General features: G+C 40.1%; 1 protein-coding gene across 7 annotated transcripts in view; it reads right to left on the bottom strand.

The window, feature by feature from the left end:
- Positions 1-21,579, bottom strand: part of DNAAF9 (dynein axonemal assembly factor 9) — a 148,345-nt gene extending 126,766 nt beyond the window's left edge. For 4 of the 7 annotated variants that reach the window (XM_067707614.1, XM_067707617.1, XM_067707618.1 and 1 more), the window contains exon 1: positions 21,391-21,578. In XM_067707614.1, coding sequence (XP_067563715.1) covers positions 21,391-21,473 — 83 coding nt within the window. In that variant the 5' untranslated portion in view covers positions 21,474-21,578. Of the gene's footprint in view, positions 1-21,390 lie in introns of all 7 variants that reach the window. The other 3 variants (XR_010935174.1, XM_067707616.1, XM_067707619.1) reach the window with 3 other exon arrangements.
- Positions 21,580-21,828: the final 249 nt, after the last annotated feature.

Here is a 21,828-nt window from a genome sequence, read left to right as displayed (position 1 = left end):
CGTGGGCCATGGCTGCTGAGCCTGCGCGTCCGGAGCCTGTGCTCCACAAAGGGAGAGGCCACGACAGTGAGAGGCCCGCGTACCGCAAAAAAAACAAAACAAACAAATGAAAAAAAACAATTAAGAAAATGGTAACAGGAACATACATACTGATAATTACCTTAAAGGTGAATGGATTAAATGCTCCAGCCAAAAGACACAAGCTCTCTGAATGGATATAAAAACAAGACCCATATATATGCTGTCTAAAAGTAACCCACTTCAGACCTAAGGACACATACAGACTGAAAGTGAGGGGATGGAAAAAGAAAGAAAAAAATCAAAAGAAAGCTGGAGTAGCAATACTCATATCAGATAAAATAGACTTTAAAATAAAGAATGTTACAAAAGACAAAGAAGCACACTACATACTGATCAAGGGATCAATCCAAGAAGAATATATAACAATTATAAATATATATGCCCTCAACATAGGAGCACCTCAATACGTATGGCAAATGCTAACAGCTATAAAAGAGGAAATCGACAGTAACACAATAATAGTGGGGGACTTTAACACCTCACTTACACCAATGGACAGATCATACAAAATGAAAATAAATAAGGAAACAGAAGCTTTAAATGACACAATAGACCAGATAGATTTAATTGATATTTATAGGACATTCCATCCAAAACCAGCCGATTACACTTTCTTCTCAAGTGCGCACGGAACATTCTCCAAGATAGATTACATCTTGGGTCACAAATCAAGCCTCACTAAATTTAAGAAAATTGCAATCATATCAAGCATCTTTTCTGACCACAACACTATGAGATTAGAAATGAATTACAGGGAGAAAAACGTAAAAAATGCAAACACATGGAGGCTAAACAATAAGTTACTAAATAACCAAGAGATCACTGAAGAAATCAAAGAGGAAATCAAAAAATACCTAGAGACAAATGACAATGAAAACACGACGATCCAAAACCTATGGGATGCAGCAAAAGCAGTTCTAAGAGTGAAGTTTATAGCTATACAAGCCTACCTCAAGAAACAAGAAAACTGTCAAATAAACAATCTAACCTTACACCTAAAGGAACTAGAGAAAGAAGAACAAACAAAACCCAAAGTTAGCAGAAGGAAAGAAATCATAAAGATCAGAGCAGAAATAAATGAAATAGAAACAAAGAAAACAATAGCAAAGATCAATAAAACTAAAAGCTGGTTCTTTGAGAAGATAAACAAAATTGATAAACCTTTAACCAGACTCATCAAGAAAAAAAGGGAGAGGACTCAAATCAGTAAAATTAGAAATGAAAAAGGAGAAATTACAATGGACACCACAGAAATACAAAGCATCATAAGAGACTACAAGAAACTCTATGCCAATAAAATGGACAACCTGGAAGAAATGGACAAATTCTCAGAAAGGTATAACCTTCCAAGACTGAACCAGGAAGACATAGAAAATAAGAACAGAACAATCACAAGTAATGAAGTTGAAACTGATTAAAATTCTTCCAACAAACAAAAGTCCAGGACCAGATGGCTTCACAGGTGAATTCTATCAAACATTTAGAGAAGAGCTTCTCAAACTCTTTCAAAAAACTGCAGAGGAAGGAACACTCCCAAACTCATTCTACGAGGCCAGCATCACCCTGATACCAAAACCAGACAGATAGTACAAAAAAAGAAAATTACAGACCAAGACTACTGATGAATATAGATGCAAAAATCCTCAAAAAAATAATAACAAGCAGAATCCAACAACACATTAAAAGGATCATACACCATGATCAAGTGGGATTTATCGCAGGGATGCAAGGATTCTTCAATATACACAAATCAATGTGATACACCATATTAACAAATTGAAGAAGAAAAACCATATGATCATCTCAATAGATGCAGAAAAAGCTTTTGACAAAACTCAACACCCATTCATGATAATACCTCTCCAGAAAGTGGGAATAGAGAGAACCTACCTCAGCATAATAAAGGCCACATACGACAAACCCACAGCAAACATCATTCTCAGTGGTGAAAAACTGAAAGCATTTCATCTAAGATCAGGAACAAGACAAGGATGTCCACTCTCGCCACTATTATTCAACATAGTTTCAGAAGTCCTAGCCACAGCAATCAGAGAAGAAAAAGAAACAAAAGGAATACAAATTGGAAAAGAAGAAGTAAAACTGTCACTGTTTGCAGGTGACATGAAACTATATATAGAAAATCCTAAAGATGTCACCCTGAATAACCAAAGCAATCTTGAGGGAAAAAAAAGGAGCTGGAGGAATCAGACTCCCTGACTTCAGACTATACTACAAAGCTACAGTAGTCAAGACAATATGGTACTGGCACAAAAACAGAAATATAGATCAATGGAACAGAACAGAAAGCCCAGAGATAAACCCACACAAGTAATCTATGACAAAGGAGGGCAAGGATATACAATGGAGAAAAGACAGTCTCTTCTAAAAGTGGTGCTGGGAAAACTGGACAGCCACATGTAGAAGAATGAAATTAGAACACTCCCTAACACCATACACAAAAATAATCTCAAAATGGATTAAAGACCTAAATATAAGACCGAACACTATAGAACTCTTAGAGAAAAACATAGGAAGAACACTCTTTGACATAAATCACAGCAAGATCTTTTTTGACCCACCTCCTAGAATAATGGAAATAAAAACAAAAATAAACAAATGGGACCTAATGAAATTTAGAAGCTTTTGCAGAGCAAAGTATAAACAAGACAAAAAGACAACCCTCAGAATGGGAGAAAATATTTGCAAATGAATCAACAGACAAAGGATTAATCTCCAAAATATATATAAGCTCATGCAGCTCAATAATAAAAAAACAAACAACCTAATCAAAAAATGGGCAGAAGACCTAAATAGACATTTCTCCAAAGAAGACATACAGATGGCCAAGAGGCACATGAAAAGCTGCTCAACATCACTATTAGAGAAATGCAAATCAAAACTACAAAGAGGGGACTTCCCTGGCGGTCCAGTGGTTAAGACTTCGCCTTCCAATGCAGGGGATGTGGGTTCAATCCCTGGCTGGGAAACTAAGATCCTACATGCCTCGCAGGCAAAAAACCAAAAACATAAAAACTGAAGCAATATTGTAAAAAATTCAACAAAGACTAAAAACAGTACACATCAAAAAAACAAAAACAAAATCTTAAAAAAAAAAAAAAAACGACAATGAGGTATCACCTCACACCAGTTAGAATGGGCATCATCAGAAAATCTACAAACAACAAAGGCTGGAGACGGTGTGGAGAAAAGGGAACTCCCTTGCACTGTTGGTGGGAATGTAAATTGATACAGCCACTATGGAGAACAGTATGGACATTCCTTAAAAAACTAAAAATAGAATTATCATAAGACCCAGCAATCCCACTACTGGGCATATACCCAGAGAAAACCATAATTCAAAAAGACACATGCACCTCAATGTTCACTGCAGCACTATTTACAAAGCCAGGTCATGGACGCAACCTAAATGCCCATAGACAGATAAATGGATAAAGAAAATGTGGTACATATATGCAATGGAATATTACTCAGCCATAAAATGAATGAAACTGGGTCATTTGCAGAGACTTGGATGGACCTATAGACTGTCATACAGAGTGAAGCAAGTCAGAAAAAGAAAAACAAATATTTTATATTAACGCATATATGTGGAATCTAGAAAAATGGTACAGATGAACCAGTTTGCAAGGCAGAAATAGAGACAGAGAGGTAGAGGACGAAAGTATGGACACCAAGAGGGGGAAAGCAGGGTGGTGGGGGTGGTGGGATGAATTGGGATGATTGGGATTGACATATATACACTAACACGTATAAAACAGGTAACTAATAAGAACCTGCTATATAAAAAAAAAAAAAAAATTAAAAAAAATTAAAAAAACTTATTATATAGCTAAAGTAATCAAGACTGTGGTTCTGGCTGAGAGACAGACACATAGATCAATGGAACGGAAAGCCAGAAATAGGCCCACAAAAATATAGCCAATTAATATTTGACAAAGAGTGGAAAGTGATTCAACAGAGGAAAAATAGTCTCTTCAATAAATGGTGCTGAAACAACTGGATATCCATAGACAAAAACATGAACCTCAACCTAAACTTTATAACTTTCACAAAAATTAAGATAGATCATAGATTTAAAAATTTTGATATAAAACTATAAAATCTTTAGAAGAAAAAAGAATAAATATTCAGGGCTTAGGATTTAATGAAGTTCTTAGGCTTGATACCAAAAGTATGATCCATTAAAAATTTGATAAATTAGACTTCAGCAAAATTTTAAACTTTGCTTTGTGAAAGAACCTGTTGGGAGAATGAAAAGACAAGCTACAGATTGGGAGAACATATTTGCAAATCACTTACCTAACCAAGCAGCATACATAAGAAACTCTCCAAACTCAACAGTAAAAAAACAATCCAATTAGAAAACAGGCCAAAGGCATGAAAAAACATTTTCTCAAAGAGGATACAGAGATGGCACATAAGCACATGAAAACATGTTCAACATCATTATCCATTAGGGAAATCCAAGTTAAAACCACAATGAGGTATTACTACACATCTATTAGAAAAGCTAAAATATCCATAACAAATGGTGACGATACCGAAATGCTGGTGAGGATTCAGAGAAACTGAATCATTCACAGATTTCTGAAGTAAATTAAAGAAGACACCAATAATGGAAATACATTCACGTTCATGCATTGGAAGACTTAATACTGTTAAGCTATCAATACTACACAAAACAATCTACAGATTCAATATAATCTCCATCACAATTCCAGGAACTTATACATATAGTTTTTTATATATATATATATAAATTTTTATTGGGTCATAATTGATTTACAATGTTGTTAGTTTCAGGTGTACAGCAAAGTGAATCTGTTATACAAATACACATATCCACTCTTTTTATTAGATTCTTTTCCCTTATAGGCCATGACAAAGTATTGAGTAGAGTTCCCTGTGCTATACAGTAGGTCCTTATTAGTTATCTATTTTATATATAGTAGTGTATATGTGTCAATCCCAATTTTCCAATTTATCCCTCCCCTCCACTCCAGAAACTTTTTTTGAAGAAACAGAAAAATCCATCCTAAAATTCATAGTAATTTCAAGGAACCCAGAATAGACAAAACAATAATGAAAAAGGATAAAGCTGGAGGAAACACTACCTGATTTCAAAAGTTATTACAAAGCTAACCATAACAGTTTGGTACTGGCATAAAGATAGACATATAGAACAGGGGTCCCCAATCCCCCGGCTGTGGACCGGTAAGGGTCTGCAGCCTGTTAGGAACCCAACCACACAGCAGGAGGTGAGCGGCGGGCAAGCGAGCAAAGCGTCATCTGCAGCTCCCCATCACTCACATTAATTACCCCCTGAACCATCCCCCCCACACCTGGTCCGTGGAAAAACTGTCTTCCACGAAACCTGTCCGTGGTGCCAAAAAGGCTGGGGACCACTGATTATAGAACAATGGAATAGAATAGAGAGCCCAGTAATAAACTCTTTTTGTGACTGGCTTATTTCACTTACTATAATGTGCTCATGGTCAAATGATTTTTGACAAGGGTACCAGGATTGAGAAAGGAGAGTTTTTTTCAACAAATGGTTTTGGGAAAACTGTATAGTCACATGCAAATTAAAAAAAAAAAAAAAAAAAAGGATTCAAACTCTGACTTTACACCATATACAAAATTTAACTCAGAATAAAGACCTCAATGTAAACCTAAAACTATAAAATTTTTAGAAGAAAACATATGGGAAAAGCGTCATGACATTAGAGTTGGCAATGATTTTTTGTCATTTTCCAATGACACCAAAAGCACAGATGACAAATGGAAAGATACATAAATTAGACTTTATCAAAATTAAAAACTTATGTTCATTAAAGGACACAATTAACAGAGTGAAAAGACAACCCACAGAACGAGAGAAAATATTTGCAAATCATATATCTATTAAGAGGCTAATATCCAGAATACATAAAGAACCTCTATAACTCAACAACAACAAACAATTCAAAATGGGCAGAGAACATGAATAGACATTTCTCCAGAGAAGATACATAAATGGCCAATAAGCACATGAAAAGATAAAAGATGCTCAATATCACTAATCACCAGGGAAATGCAAATCAAAACCACAACGAGGTATTACTGCCATGCAAATTAACATGGCTACTATCAAAAAAGCAGAAAATATAAAGTTTAGCAAGGATGAGGAGAAATCAGAACCTTTGTGCACCGTTGGTGAGAATGTAAAATATTGCAGTTGCTGTGGAAAACAGCACAGTGATCCTCAGAAAATTAAACACAGAATTACCATATGATCCAGCAATTCCACTTCTGGGTATACACCCCAAAGAAATGAAAGCAAGACTCAAAGAGATATCTGTACACCCAAGTTCATAGCAGCATTATTTGCAATAGTCAAAAGGTAGAAGCAACCCATATGTCTATGGACACAGATAAACTGCGGTATATACATAATACAATGGAATATCATTCAATCTTAAAAAAGGACAGAAATTCTGACATATGCTAAAACATGGATGAACTTTAAGGACATTATAATAAGTGAAATAAGCCAGTCACAAAAGGACAAATATTATATGATTCCGTTTTTATGAGGTACCTACAACAGCCAAATTCACAAAGACAGAAAGTAGAAAGATGGTTGCCACGGGCCAGAGGGAACGAGTGGGGAGTTACTGTTTAAGAGGTACCAGAGTTTCAGTTTTGCAAGATGAAGAATTCTGTGGATAGATACTGGTGAATGTAGCACAACAATGTGAATGTACTTAATACCGCTAAATTGTACACTTAAAACAGTTAAGATGGTAAATTTCATGTGTATTTTACCATAATTAAAAAAATTTTAAGTTAAATTTTAAGTTAAAAGCCAATGTGATGTAAAACAGAAAGAAGAGAGGGAGAACTCTTCTTATGTAAAAGAGATTAAAGAATAATAAGACAATGCAATTTATGAACCTTAATTCGATTTAAACAAACAAACAAAAACCCAGGGAAACATCTATGAGACATCTGAGGAAATCTGAATATGCCTTGTATAATAGGTAATAATTATATATTATTATATTATTATCTATTATCCAGGGCATATTCAAATTGACTATTAATTTTCTTAGCTGAGATAATATTATGGTGGTTACAAAGTAGAATGTCCTTTTTCTTAGCAGATGCATGAGGCAGTACTCAGGAGCAAAGTGTCATTATATCCGCAAATTGAAAACCGTTTAACAGAAAAGAAGAATGAAAAGAAAAGAAAAAGTAAAGAATGCACATAAGGTAAAAAGTTAAAATTGGTGAATCTAAGCGATGGGCATAGAGTATTCACTGTACTATGTTTTCAACTTTTCTGTGTTGTTCAAACATTTTCATAATAAAAATTTGGAGCTGGAGGTAAGGAGATGTGGAGTAACTCAGGGTTTGGAAGTAGCAGAATTTAAGCTGCAAGATGACTAAGATTAAAGTAAGAAAACTTCTTTCCCTGGGAAATGGTTGCCTGTCCCTCCCCACTTTCTCATGTTTAATATAAGATTCATTTTGCAATCATTCTCTACATGACAAATATTTCATTAAGTTGGTCCTTTGGTCCACTGCGCAACCCTAGCTGACTACCACGGTTACCAAGAGCTCTTGGGCTTTCAAACTTAGAATCAGCCAGTGACAAAAAGCATTAACAGGTCATGTGACCAGGAAACAAACAGCTCCCCAACTACTGCGGTGGGAAGCCAAGACAATACTGAAGACAGGAGCAAAAAGAGGATTTTTTTCCCTGCAAGTGTTTTGGGAAATAAATAAAGGGAAAAGTAAAACAAAGTGAAAGCATATAAAATGTAGAAAGACCTTCCTCTTCCCAGAGTAAAACATTATCATAGTATTTTCTTGTCTAATGGGTAGAACTAAATTTAGTTTTTTTCCTTTGAATATTTTCTTGCTTCCCAAATTTAGTTTTTAACCAGAACATAGCCTATTATTTGTCACTGAACCATTAAACTTTTCACTTACTGAAGTATTTACCTATTAAAAAACACCTGGTAGGGCTTCCCTGGTGGCGCAGTGGTTGAGAGTCTGCCTGCCGATGCAGGGGACGTGGGTTCGTGCCCCGGTCTGGGAAGATTCCACATGCCACGGAGCGGCTAGGCCCTGAGCCATGGCCACTGAGCCTGCACGTCCGGAGCCTGTGCTCCGCAACGGGAGAGGCCACAACAGTGAGAGGCCCGTGTACCGAAAAAAAAACAAAAAACAAAAAAACACCTGGTAAGTATAAAGAAAACCACAATCACTCATATTTACAGCACCCAGAATTAACCTATATTAGTGCCTTTTTGAATTATGTAAAATATTAATTTATCATCCTTTTTTATTTAAAAAAATGGAATATGACATATAAAACTAAAGTCTTCACTGTTCCCCATCCCCGGAGGTCACCACTATGAGTTTGTTGTGTAACCACCCACTCTTTTTTTCCTTTTTTTCAATAGAAACTTTCAAACACACACCAAGCCCAGCAATAGCACTGCCCTGTAGCTTCCAGGTCTACCTGAGCACAGGTGGCACATCCTGGGTAGATGGCCTGTGGTCACCCACGACCTTACAAAGTTCCTCCTTTAGAATACCTGTAGACTCAACATATACCCAGTAATACTATTTATATCAAACATGCTGCTTGTATACTATACTGTATTTCTCACTTTCCTTGGATTCAGGCTCAAAATCTAGACATGACAGATGACAAGACAAAAACAAGACCCAAAGAGAAGCAGTTTGCCCAAGATCACAAGGCTGAGTAAAGATTAACAGCCCCAGGACCTGAGTGACCAGGCACCCTGACTCTGAACTTCTCCTGATATATCTCACTGATTTCCTGACAATAAAGTTAGCCTCAGATACAATATTTCTGAATTCTAAACAATCATCCCTGTTCTCCCCATCTTCCACTTTATATATAATAGTTAATTCACTGCTCACTGCTTTTATAACAATTACTGTATACACAGCCAGATATATTTTCTTGTTTGTTTGTGTTTCATTATCCTGGTTCCCTGGAAATGAAGGAGAAAATTTGAAAATTTTATTTCTGCCTGTTTTTCCTCCATAATTTATGCTTTTTGATTTTCAAATTAAACAATTAAAACATGAATAATCCTCCTTATATTCTATATGCTTTGTGCTTTGAATGTTTTACAAAGTGAATCCTCATACCAATCTGAATCACTTTATCTTATGAAACTGCTGTGAACAATGTGATGTGAATCTCTCAGTAATACATAGTTTGGGTGAGTTTTTTGGGGAAAGAGTTGTTTTACATAAAATCATAATAACGACATATGTAACTGCTCTGCAACGTGTTTTCACTTAACATTGTACCTTAAGATCTTTCCAAGCTAGTAAATAGAACACAACCTCATTTTTAAAACTGTTGTACTATGTTCTTTTGTGTTTATTTAACCAGACACTATAATTGAACATTCAGGATTTTTATTATTTTTGCAAATAGCAAACAATGCTTCATTGAACAACCTTATATAGCCATCTTTGGCACAAGTACTAAAGTTTCTGCAAGGTAGAGACTAGCATTGCCAGGTTAAGAGGTATCTGCATTTAAAACTTTGATAGATCTTGCCAAATTGTCTTCTTAAAACGTTCACCCACAATATAACAGAGTACCTGTTTCCCCATAACTTCTAAACCATGTGTGGTTAGAATTTTCATTGTTATACAGTTGTCCCTTGTTATCCATGGAGGATTGGTTCCAGGACCCCCTCAGATACCAAAATCTGCAGATGCTTAAGTCCCTTATATAAAATGGCATGGTATTTGCATATAACCTATGCACATCCTCTGGTACACTTTAAATCATCTCTAGGGACCTCCCTGGCAGTCCAGTGGTTAAGACTCTGGCTTCCAATGCAGGGGGCATGGTTCGATCCCTGTTCGGGGAACTAAGATCCTACATGCCACACAGTGCAGCCGAAAATTAAAAAAAAAAATCATCTCTAGATTACTTATACCTAATATAAGTGCTAAGTGAACAGTTGTAAATACAGTGTAAATGCTATATAAATAGTTGCTTGTGTGCAGCAAATTCAAGTTTTGCTTTTTGGAACTTTCTCAAATTAAAAATATATTTTTTCCCCCATTTATTTATTTATTTATTTATGGCTGCATTGGGTCTCTGTTGCTGTGCCTGGGCTTTCTCTAGTTGCGGCGAATGGGGGGCTACTCTTCGTTGTGGTGCGAGGGCTTCTCATTGCGGTGGCCTCTCCTGTTGTGCAGCATGGGCTCTAGGTGTGCGTGCTTCAGTAGTTGTGGCACGTGGGCTTAGTAGTTGTGGCTCATGGTCTCTAGAGCGCAGGCTCAGTAGCTGTGGCGCATAGGCTTAGTCACTCCGCGGCATGTGGGATCTTCCTGGACCAGGGCTCGAACCCGTGTCCCCTGCATTGGCAGGCGGATTCTTAACCACTGCGCCACCAGGGAAGCCCAAAAAATATATTTTTGATTGGGGTGGTTGAATCCATGGATGAAGAACCTGTGGATATGAAGGGCTAGCTGTAATATTATTTTATTTAGGACTTTTGCATTTGTAGTTCTCCTTTGTACTCTCCTAGTCAAACACCAGCATTATGCCAGCATGAGAGAACAAATGGAAAGCTTTCTGAGGTATATACTTCACTTAGCATGCTTTCCATTTTCATTTCCCTTGGTAACATACACTGTGCCCCTTCTCTGCCACAGCATCCAATCATGACTCACCCAGAAGCAAGCCAGGTCAGCTGGAGTCCTTTCCAGGGATTTCCTATTTTAGAGGTAGAAGAGAAATGGCCTCTAGGGTCACAGTGCAGGAAGAATGTGGATTTCAGGTTATTATGGATAGAGGCAACTATTTTGATAGCAGAGTCTTGGTTCCAGTTCCTGAGGCCCTAGTTCTTACAGGTCTTCCTACAAGTCTTATCTCCCCACTATTCCTTCCAGCCAAGCAAGCCAATACATTCACTCCCTTTTTTACTTTAATCTTTTGAGTTGGGTTTCTGTCACTTGAAATAGAGAGCATTCTTCTTATTATGAAATCAAACCCAGGAAATGTTTAGGGTTGAAGCATACCAATGTCTGTAACTTACTTTGAAAAGCATTAAAACATAGGATGGATTGATGGATGGATAGCAGGATGACTATATGATAAGGCAAACAGAGCAAATACATTAAGCAGAGAATCTAGGTATGAATATACATGAATGTCCACTGAACAATTCTTTCAACTTTTCTGTACTTCCAAACAGTTTTCATAATAAAATATTGGGGGGAAAATCAACAGCAGGAGTAATACAACATATTATCATATCAGCATTAATTCAGACTTCAGGTACTGATTACAAGGAGCTACTGCAGGACTGCTAAGAAAAGGGTTTAAGGGCTTAAGAAAGCTGGCCCTGCATTAAAGTGGCAACTATTTATTCCCTCCATAAAACAGACTTGGAAGAAAGCCAAGAAGGCAGGATGTGTCTCAAGTCAATAAATGTCCTTTCCCACTGATGTCCTTTCTGGAGCAACAACTTGCAATGTAAAAAGCAAAGGCAACATTACTGCTATCATGACCAGCATGGTTAACCAGTGACCATAAAGTGACTCAAACTGAAGGGATACACACACACACACACACACACACACACACACACACACACACACACACACACGACTGAAAATGTGTTGGCATCATTTAACTAGTCCATGACTTGAATTTTCTCCCAGCATTTTCATGTAGCTCATCACAGCCATTAGTAATCCTAAGCAATATAACTTTCATTCCACACAGCTACCTCTCTGTGGTAGGGACAAACAGGTGCCTAATCCATATCCATTCTCCCCCTTTTTTTTTTAAACTAATAATGGGTTGGCCAAAAAGTGCCTTCGGTTTTTAAGTAAAAATAAAAGACACATTTTTCATTTTCGCCAAGAACTTTATTGAACAACATAGTCACCGTTTTGTTCCACTACCTTCTGTCATTTTTCAGGCAACTTCATAATTCCATCTTCCCAAAACTTTTTGAGCAAAGGTTCCCGGTGTCTTTTACAGTCTTCCAGGGAACTGAAATTTTTTCCATTAAGAGAATTTTGTAAAGACCAAAATAAATGGAAATCTGAAGGTGCAATGTCTGGTGAATACGGTGGATGAATCAAAAATTCCCACCCAAGCTGTAACAGTTTTTGCCTGGTCACCAAAGAAACATGAGGTCTTTCTTGCGTTATCCTGATGGAAGATTATGCATTTTCTGTTGACTAATTCCGGACGCTTTTTGTCGAGTGCTGCTTTCAGTTGGTCTAACTGGGAGCAGTACTTGTTGGAATTAATCGTTTGGTTTTCTAGAAGGAGCTCATAATAGAGGACTCCCTTCCAACCCCACCTTATACACAACATCACTTCTTTGGATGAAGACTGGCCTTTGGTGTGGCTGATGGTGGTTCATTTCACTTGCCCCACGATCCCTTCCATTCCACATTATTGTACAGTATCCACTTTTCATCGCCCGTCACAATTTGTTTTAAAAACAGAATGTTTTCGTTACGTTTAAGTAGAGAATCGCATGCAGAAATACAGTCAAGAAGATTATTTTCACTTAACTTGTGTGGAACCCAATCAAAGCGACGAACGTAACCAAGCTGGTGCAAATGATTTTCAACACTTGATTTGGATATTTTGAGTATGTCAGCTATCTCCTGCGTGGTATGATGTTGACTGTTCTCAATTAAAGTCTTGATTTGATTGCTATCAACTTCAACTGGTCTACCCGACTGTGGAGCATTGTCCAGTGAGAAATCTCCAGCAGGAAACTTCACAAACCACTTTTGACACATTTGATCAGTCACAGCACCTTCTCCATACACTGCACAATCTTTTCTTTGCGTTTCAGCTGCATTTCCACCTTTCTTGAAATAATAAAGCATAATATGCTGAAAATATTGTTTTTCTTCCATCTTCAATATTAAAGTGGCTACACAAAAATTCACAAATTTTGATACATTTTTTATTTACTTAAATAAAATTTATTTATCTATCTATCTATCTATGGGTACGTTGGGTCTTCATTGCTGTGCATGGGCTTTCTCTAGTTGCAGCGAGCAGGGGCTACTCTTCGTTGAGGTGCACGGGCTTCTCATTGCGGTGGCTTCTCTTGTTGTGGAGCACGGGCTCTAGGAGCGCGGGCTTCAGTAGTTGTGGCTGGCACACGGGCTTAGCTGCTCCACGGCATGTGGGATCTTCCGGGACCAGGGCTCAAACCCGTGTCCCCTGCACTGGCAGGTGGATTCTTAACTACTGTGCCACCAGGGAAGTCCTGATAAGTTTTTTTTTTTAAATACAGGGCTGATATGATAGCTGTCATAATACAATCTAACAAAATTGTTTCGAATGAAGTTAAGGACAACTAAGCACTACTAGAGCCACTTACGGAAAAAACCGAATGAACCTTTTGGCCAACCCAATAGTATCCCAATTTTATTTGGAGCAGCAATAGGCACAGCTCCTTTGCTTCTAGAGCTGACCAATGAGACATGCAAAAGCGATCAGGTGGAGGCTTCTGGGAAAGCTTGCTGAAGGGAAAGAACTGACTCAACTAGGAAAGCTGCTGCTTTTCTTTCCCCTTCTTGCCTGACAGACCTGATAGCTAGAGTTCCTGCAGCCATTTTGTGACCATGAAGCTATGAAGAAAATGGAATCCATTTGCTAAATACAAACACAGAAGTGGCCTGGTTCCCTGATGACTTCATACCAGGACTAGCCTGCCCTCCTCTAGATAGACATCTTTTCCAAGAGAGAGTAAACCTCAGTTAAGTCATTGTTAAGCATCTTCTACCAGCTGCCAAACATGGCTCCTGACAGGTCACCTTATCTAAAATAGTTAAAACTTGTACCCAATTGCAATTCATGTCTATGCATATTTCACAAATTGGAGTATATAAGACTCTCTACAAACTAACTCTGAGAACTTCAGAAAATGCTCCCCACCACAAATGGAAAATGTTATTTCAAAGTCTGTCACTATGTTCCACTGTAACAATATATTATTTTCCATTTTCTTCCTTTTCTCCAGATTTCTCTGAGCATTTCCACACACAATCTGCTCTCTGTAAAGTCAGTTTCACAGGTCTTCATTCAAAAGGCATCCACAAGTACTTTCCCTCACTTCTTTGACTATTAAAAGCATGCCAAATATAAATGCACTGTGGAATCCTGGATGGATCTTGGAATAGAAAAAAGACATTAGTGGAAAGACTGGGCAAAGAAAGTCTGGAGTAATAACCTCCAAATAAAAACAAATTTACTAAGTAAACAAAGTTTACAGTAAACTAATGTACAGTACAAATATTAATTTCTTAGTTTTGATAAATACACCATGTTAACGTTAGAGGAAGCAGAGTGAAGGCCTTATAGGAACCCTATGTACCATATTTGCAACTCATCTATAAACCTAATATTATTTCAAACAAGTTGAAAGCAAAAAGCATGCCAAATTAGCTAACTTTCCATTGAACTAGGTTCAAAATCACAGAAAACAGTTTTAAATACCCAAGTAGCAAACTCTGCTTTTTCTTTTCTTTTTTATTTCAGGGCAAAACAATATTTAAGCTGTGGAACTCTTGAGGGCATCTGCATCTCATCTACTCCCCCTCTCCAAAAATTAGAATATCACAGAAGAGCTCAAGAGCTAGGAAACACTGTTACAATATTGTGCACTATTAATGCAACTATACTCACTAAATAAGAGTCCTCAGAACACAGTCATCCCAGACATATGTGAAAATGCAGACAGGGGCATCCCCTGCTTTTCAAAGTTCGCTTTTACATAAGACCTACCTGTTTTCACTAACTGAAAGAAATCTGAAGAGGGTTTTTGCTTTTATGAAAAAAGGTGAAAAGCAAAGATAGCCAGCATCTGTTTTGCAGTGGAGCAATGAGAGTGGCACTGTCAAGCTCCTTCGCTGGTAACTACACTCAGCATTACAGCAACAAGCCTCCATAGCTTTGAACTGTGTCTGTGAGCATCTGTGCTTTATCCTGATTTATTTTGTGCCTCTGTTAGCAAGATGTGTTCTAAGGTAATTGCTCCTTCACTTTAGGCTGTTTCACCTTACAAAAGGTTTCCTAGGAAGGCTCTACTTTCTGATAGCAGGGGGAAACCCATACTTAGACCTCCACCCCGGGCCAGAAATAAGGTCATAAAAACGTAACTAAGCAAACCCTTTTTACTTCTATAAGCACCAAACCAAGCCTCCCTGGCCAGAATCCAAGCAAGTATACTGAAGGTGAAACTTCACATTTTCAGACACACAAGGTCATAGTCTTGCTCTGTATTTTGAGTTTTCTTAAAGCAGGGACAATTACCACTTCTGTAGATCTGTAAACCCAAAAGAGAACCACGGGTATTGGTACCTGACCAATAAACATCACCTGAAGAGATAACCTGTCTCTGTGAGGCTTTATGTAAGCGCTCTCTATAGAAAATCACTATGGTGACCCACCTTCCCACCATCTAGCTTACAACTGTGATTCTTCATTCTCTGAACACCCTTAGCCCAGAGTTTCACCTGTAATTATTCTTTATTCATTCAATGAATAATTAGTGCAAGCAGTGTTTCATAATGGCTAACAACAGCAGTTCACATTTAGTGAGTACTGACTATGTGCCAGACACTGACCTAAGCACTAGGGCAAGCAATATGGGAAATGGCAATAAAAAATGGTCCCAGCCCGGGGCTTCCCTGGTGGCGCAGTGGTTAGCAATCCGCCTGCCAGTGCAGGGGACATGGGTTCGAGCCCTGGTCTGGGAAGATCCCACATGCCACGAAGCAACTAAGCACGTGAGCCACAACTACTGAGCCCACGTGCCACAACTACTGAAGCCCGCGTGCCTAGAGCCTGTGCTCCGCAACAAGAGAAGCCACCACAATGAGAAGCCCGCACACTGCAACGAAGAGCAGCCCCTGCTCACCCCAACTAGAGAAAGCCCGCACGTAGCAACGAAGACCCAACGCAGCCATAAATAAATTAATTAATTAATTTTTTTTAAAAAAGGTTCCAGCCCTTTGGTAATTTCCAGAAGCAACAAAGAAGGTCCTTTCTTATGAGTCCCTTAACAAGGAAAAAATTCCACCTATATATACATGGTATAGAAGAAGACCAGCACAGGAACTCCTCGGTCAGAATTTTTTGCTAGAGCACACGCCACCCAGTGAGTTCTTAAAGGGCGCATGGCAAGTCAAACTATGAGACCTCGCATGTGTGAAATGTCTTTATTGTTCCCTCACACCTGCCTGAGAGTTTGGCTGGATACAGAATTCTGGGTGGGAACTCATTTTCTTTTAGAAGGTACTCCTTGCTCCATTATCTTCTAGTGTCCATTCTTGCTACAATCTAATGATTCATGACTCTATGTGATTTATAGATATTCTTCTGTCTTCATAGCGCTCAAAAATTTCATTATGTGGGGACTTCCCAGGTGGCACAGTGGTAAGAATCCTCCTGCCGATGCAGGGGACACGGGTTCAAGCCCTGGTCCGGGAAGATCCCACATGCCACAGAGCAACTAAGCCTGTGCGCCACAACTACTGAGCCTGTGCTCTAGAGCCTGCGAGCCACAACTACTGAGCCCACACGCCACAACTACTGAAGCACACGCACCTAGAGCCCGTGCTCCACAACAAGAGAAGCCACCACAATGAGAAGCCGGTGCACTGCAACAAAGAGTAGCCCCCGCTGGCTGCAACCACAGAAAGCCCACGTGTAGCAACGAAGACCCAATGCAGCCAAAAATAAACAAATAAAAAATAAATTTCTAAAAAAAAAAAAAAAATTTCATGATGATGTGCCTCGGCATGGATATTTTTAAATTAATTGTGCTGGATTCTTGGAGGGTCCTTTTAATCTAGAAACACACCTTTATTTGTGAGAAACTATTTTATTTTGGATGATTTCTTCATGCCAACAAACAATAACCACCCACTATCCCTCCTTGTTACAGACATCTACAAACCTGTAGGTCACTCAGTCCTCCAAATTCCCTCAAGATTTAGCTTCTGGATCATTGTCTCTTTGCTATTACTACTCTCATCTTAATTCACGATGATCTCAATATGCACTGAGATAACCCTTCCACTATCCTTACCTCTCAGTTCCTTTACTCCTATTTTCCAATTACATCCTCTATCCTACCTCAGCCACTCCCTCCCACAGTGCCCACATCCAAGCAGCTCAACACAGCTGAAGGGGAAGCATTCAACCATGCTAACTGGGTCTCACCCACCTTAAATTTATGACTACAAATGCCAAATGGGCACCTGGTGTCCTAAAATATTTCCTTATTCAACTCATTTTTTCCCACTCTCCTGGATGAATTTTACACCTTCTTTCTCTTCAAACTTCCAACACCTCCCCCACTCTTCATTTTTAGCTAAAGACCTTCCTTCTTATTTAACTGAGAATACGGAAGTAATCAGAAGTGAACATTCACTCTGTCCCACTACCAAGCTACCAATTCACCAGTATTTGGGTCAATATAATCACCACAGATGAACTGTCCATGTAGCTATTGAGCTTAAGGTCAACATATCCATTTATATCCTAGATGCCATTCCCTCTCATCTACTCAAGGACTTCACCCCTGCAACTGTCCCTTCTCTCTCTTTAATCATCAATTTGTCTCTCTATACTCCACCATTCCCATTAACTTACAAACATGCTATCTGCCCACCTAAAAACAAAAAGAACTCTAACACTTCGTGCCCTTCCAGCCACAGCCCTATTACTCTGCTCTCCCTTATGGAAATCCTTGAAACAACATCACTGTGACTATCTATACTCACTGTCTTCAATTCCTCTTCTATATCCTCTTGAACCCACTGCACCAAAACTGTTCTTGTCAAGGTTGCCAATGACCTCCACATTACCAAATCTAATAGTCTATTCTTGCATTTATCATTTGACTATCCTCGATTCTTCCCCTATCTCAGAGGTAGGAAACCATTTCCCCTCAGAATTTGGAAGACATTGCTACACTGCCTTTTTTACATGGGATATCCCAGGGCTTGGATGTTGGTCCTCCTCTCTATCTACATTTACTCCCTGGGTCTCTATCTAGTCTCATAGCTTTAAAAAAAAATTCTGGAGTCACCAGTAATATGGATGGTATTTCCAGTTTCAATCTCTCTCCTGAACTACAGACTAATATATCCAACTGCTAATCCAATATCTCCACTTGGCTATCTATTATCTATTAGGAAACTCAAATGAACAAGGTCAAAATTGAACTCTATTTTCTCCACAAATCTGCTCTTATTCCAATGCTCCCAATATCAGTAAATGGCAACTCCATTCTTCCAACTGCTGAGCCCCAAATTGACTATGCTTTCTTACATTATTGTTCCTTCAGCCCTATTTCCTCCCCAATATTTACTTCTCACCACTCTGTATTATGATTTTTACCTCTCTCCACTTACAAAGGAGCTCTTGGAGGGCAGAGGCCTGCCTTATTGCTCTGAATCCACAGCACCTAGCACAGTGTATGTTGGATTATTTGCATAAAGAGGGAGTGAAATTTAAACTGTTAAACAAGTCCTGAGCAGGATCAGATTCCTCTGCAGGAAAAGATCTGAAGTAGGAAAGCATATTTCAACTATTTCCACTGGTTCCTTAGTACAAGTAAAGATAGTTATTTGGTAATAACTCCAAAATCTCAGAGGCTTGAAACAAAGGCTTACTTCTTGCTCACTCTACATGTCAAACATAGGTCACCTGGAAGCTTGCTCTGGTTCCCAGACTGAGACTAGCCACCATCCGGAGCACCAACAATCACCAAAACAGAGGGAAAGAGTGGCAAATCACACACCAGAAGTTTTTACCATGAAGGGATACACATCATTCCTGTGCACATTTCACTGACCAAAAGCAACTAACAACGCCATATCCATCTTCAAGGGTGCAAGCAAGTACAATGGTACCACATGCCCAGGAGACAAAAACCAAAGATATTTGATGGACAGCACTGATGACTACCATATCATTAAAAAGAAGCTTTTAGGTCTAAGCAACAATATTTTAACTCCTGATCTCTACTGCTCATCTGTGAAAATGAACTCCATTGCTAGAAGAGAACCACTCACTTGCAAAGTACTATCTATGGGTCTCTAGGAATGCAGCTTCATCAGTTAGGCCCGCCTCTTTCATCACTCAGGTGTCAGAGTGCAGCAAAGAAGCCAAATATGGGTGACAGGAAAGTGCTGAGCACAAACCTTCTAGAAACGTTCAATGTCAAAATCTGGGAAAGGCTTAACTGAATGAGTAAGAAAAACACGTTCAGTTAAAAACGGCAGGGAAAGGAGGGAAACTTTCACAAAATTTCTTTTACCAAAGGTATACAACCTCCAGGCCTTCGGGTTCCTTGCACTACCCCATGTCTTAAGACTAACAAGTTTCACTCAAACCACGTGATGGAAAATTCGGAGTTTGAGTATGATTAGTAAAGTTAGCCAACATTGATCTTTTTAACATAAAAACACTACTTACAAAAAAAAAATGTATACCAGAAGCTATATGTGCTACCAGAAGCAAAATGTGCTACCAGAAGCAAGGAAGGAAGCAGTTATTTTAGAGATGGATTTTATTCAGAAGCTCTTTTTTCCCTAAAAGTCTCAAAGACTCCAGACTTCAAAGCTCAAGATGATATGGGATGAACCCCAAGTCTACATAGACCCTGGATTTAAAGTGTGGCTGCTTCAAGTTCTAAAGTATCCTGTGCAGTTTCTATTTTATTCAAAGTTTAAATACTTTCTAACAGTGAAACTGGCTGCCAGAAACGTTAGGACAGACTGGAGATGGTTACCATAAGCTGCTAAACACTTGGAACTGTAAAGCCCACTGAAATTCCACTGAAGAGCAGAACAGGAGTCCAAATATGTCACCTAACGTCACCTGCCAAATCAGAAGCAAATTAGGACTCCCAAATGCAACTAAGGGTATCTAGTCCCACCTCCCCATCCTTTATTTACTCAACCAATATGTGTTAGTAACTGAGGTGAAAGAAGGAATGTCGGTAAGTAAGAGAGGGACTGGATTTTAAGATTCAGTTCTTGTTCTCCATGAATCTGGTGGAGTTAAAATAAAAACAAAACAAAACAAAGAAAAAAAACAGATTTGAGAGCAAAAATTCCAATACAATGCCTTAAATACCATAACAAGGATACAGGAAAGACCATTCTCACATGTTAAGCTGACAACCTTCGTTCAAGGAAACAACACCGTATTTGCTTTGTTAAGTAGCTAGAATAAAGAAAAAGCAAACAAAACAAATAAAAACCCTCTTCTGGTTTAATGACAGTTTAGCAGAACCAAAGCCCATTTCTCTCTCTTCCTCCCTTCCTCTCAATGGTCTCTGCCACAACCCCTCCATCATTCCAACCTCCACACTCCACTGGCGGCCCCAAACCAGCTCCATCACGAATAATACCGAGACTATCAAGGTCAGCTCCAAAGGCACAGGAAGCAGACAGCAGAAACAAATCTTCATATATCGAAAGCGGGCGGGGAGCCTCCCTATACTGAGGCACCCGGGGGCTCTATCTCTAGGCTCTGTGGCCTGGGATCCGCAGCTTTCGGGGATTCTGGCCCCTTTTTCCTTATCCAGGCCCCTAATGACCTCCACCTGTCCTCAACCTGAGCTCCCCATCGTGGAGTGAGGGAGCCTCGGGCTGGGGCAGGGGGAGGTGGGGAAACGCGCAACAGGGAAGATGCTGTCCGTGTGGGTGTTTCTATGGGGCGGGAGGGGGGTACTCTCTAGGGAAGGCGCAGTGAGAGGTGAAGGCTCTAAAGGAGACGTACTGTAGGGGAGCATGAGAGGTAAGCCATTTCGAGGGAAACCCATTTGGGGGTTCTATAAGGGGAGCTATTGTGAGGGGACGTCTCCATAGATGGCCGTTTCTGGGGAAAATATCCTATGGGAAAGGCAAGTGAATTAATCATACAGAAGGCACTGTGGAGGTTCTCGATAGGCGAATCTTTCCGGGGGGAAATGTTCTATGGGGTTGGGGATGTCATAATAGGGGGTCTTCACAGAGGAGCCGTTGTGGGGTTGTCGATACAGGAGCCATTGTGGGAGCCTCTGCACCGAGAGCCGCTCCTCGGGAAACGTTCGTCAGGGAACCGTTCAGAAAAAAAACGTCCGCAAGGAAGCCATATCGGGCCACGCCCTTCGGCGGGAGGCGTCTCAGACCCCAACAGCCCGCAACCGCCTGCCCGCCCGCCAGCCCCTCTGCTGCCTCAGCCCCGCGTACCTGACGGAGGGCGACCCGCGGCCAGGGCCGCCGGGGGACCGTGCGCGGGGCAGTCCCAGCCGGTGGGGGGGGTACACGTCCATGGCTGCGAGAGGCGGAGGAGGACGGCGCCGCTGCGAGGGTCACTCAGGCCTGCGGGGCGTCTCCTGGCCCGCTACGGCCGGGTGGGGCGGCTGGGCGTGCCGGGTGGGCGGGGGGCGCAGTGCGCGGGGGCACGTCGGGGGCGGGGGCACGTTGGGGGGCGGGGGCGGAGCCGGGGGAGGGGGCGGAGCTGGACGCGCGCAAAGAGGGCGGATGGGGGCGTCGGGACGGGTTGGGGGTGGGGGCAAGCGCACGGCTGCGGGTCGAGTCTTCCTTAAGCTTCGAGGCGGCCGGGTTGGACGTTGGGAGCGTGGGTGCCCAGAGTGAAAGCTACCGCGCCGCCGCTCTGGCCTGTCC

This window comes from Pseudorca crassidens, chromosome 15 (assembly GCF_039906515.1).
Source record: "Pseudorca crassidens isolate mPseCra1 chromosome 15, mPseCra1.hap1, whole genome shotgun sequence".
In the NCBI taxonomy this organism is placed as follows: domain Eukaryota; kingdom Metazoa; phylum Chordata; class Mammalia; order Artiodactyla; family Delphinidae; genus Pseudorca; species Pseudorca crassidens.
The sequence above is the reverse complement of the archived record's forward strand: the minus strand, read 5'-3'. Positions and strand labels throughout refer to the sequence as shown.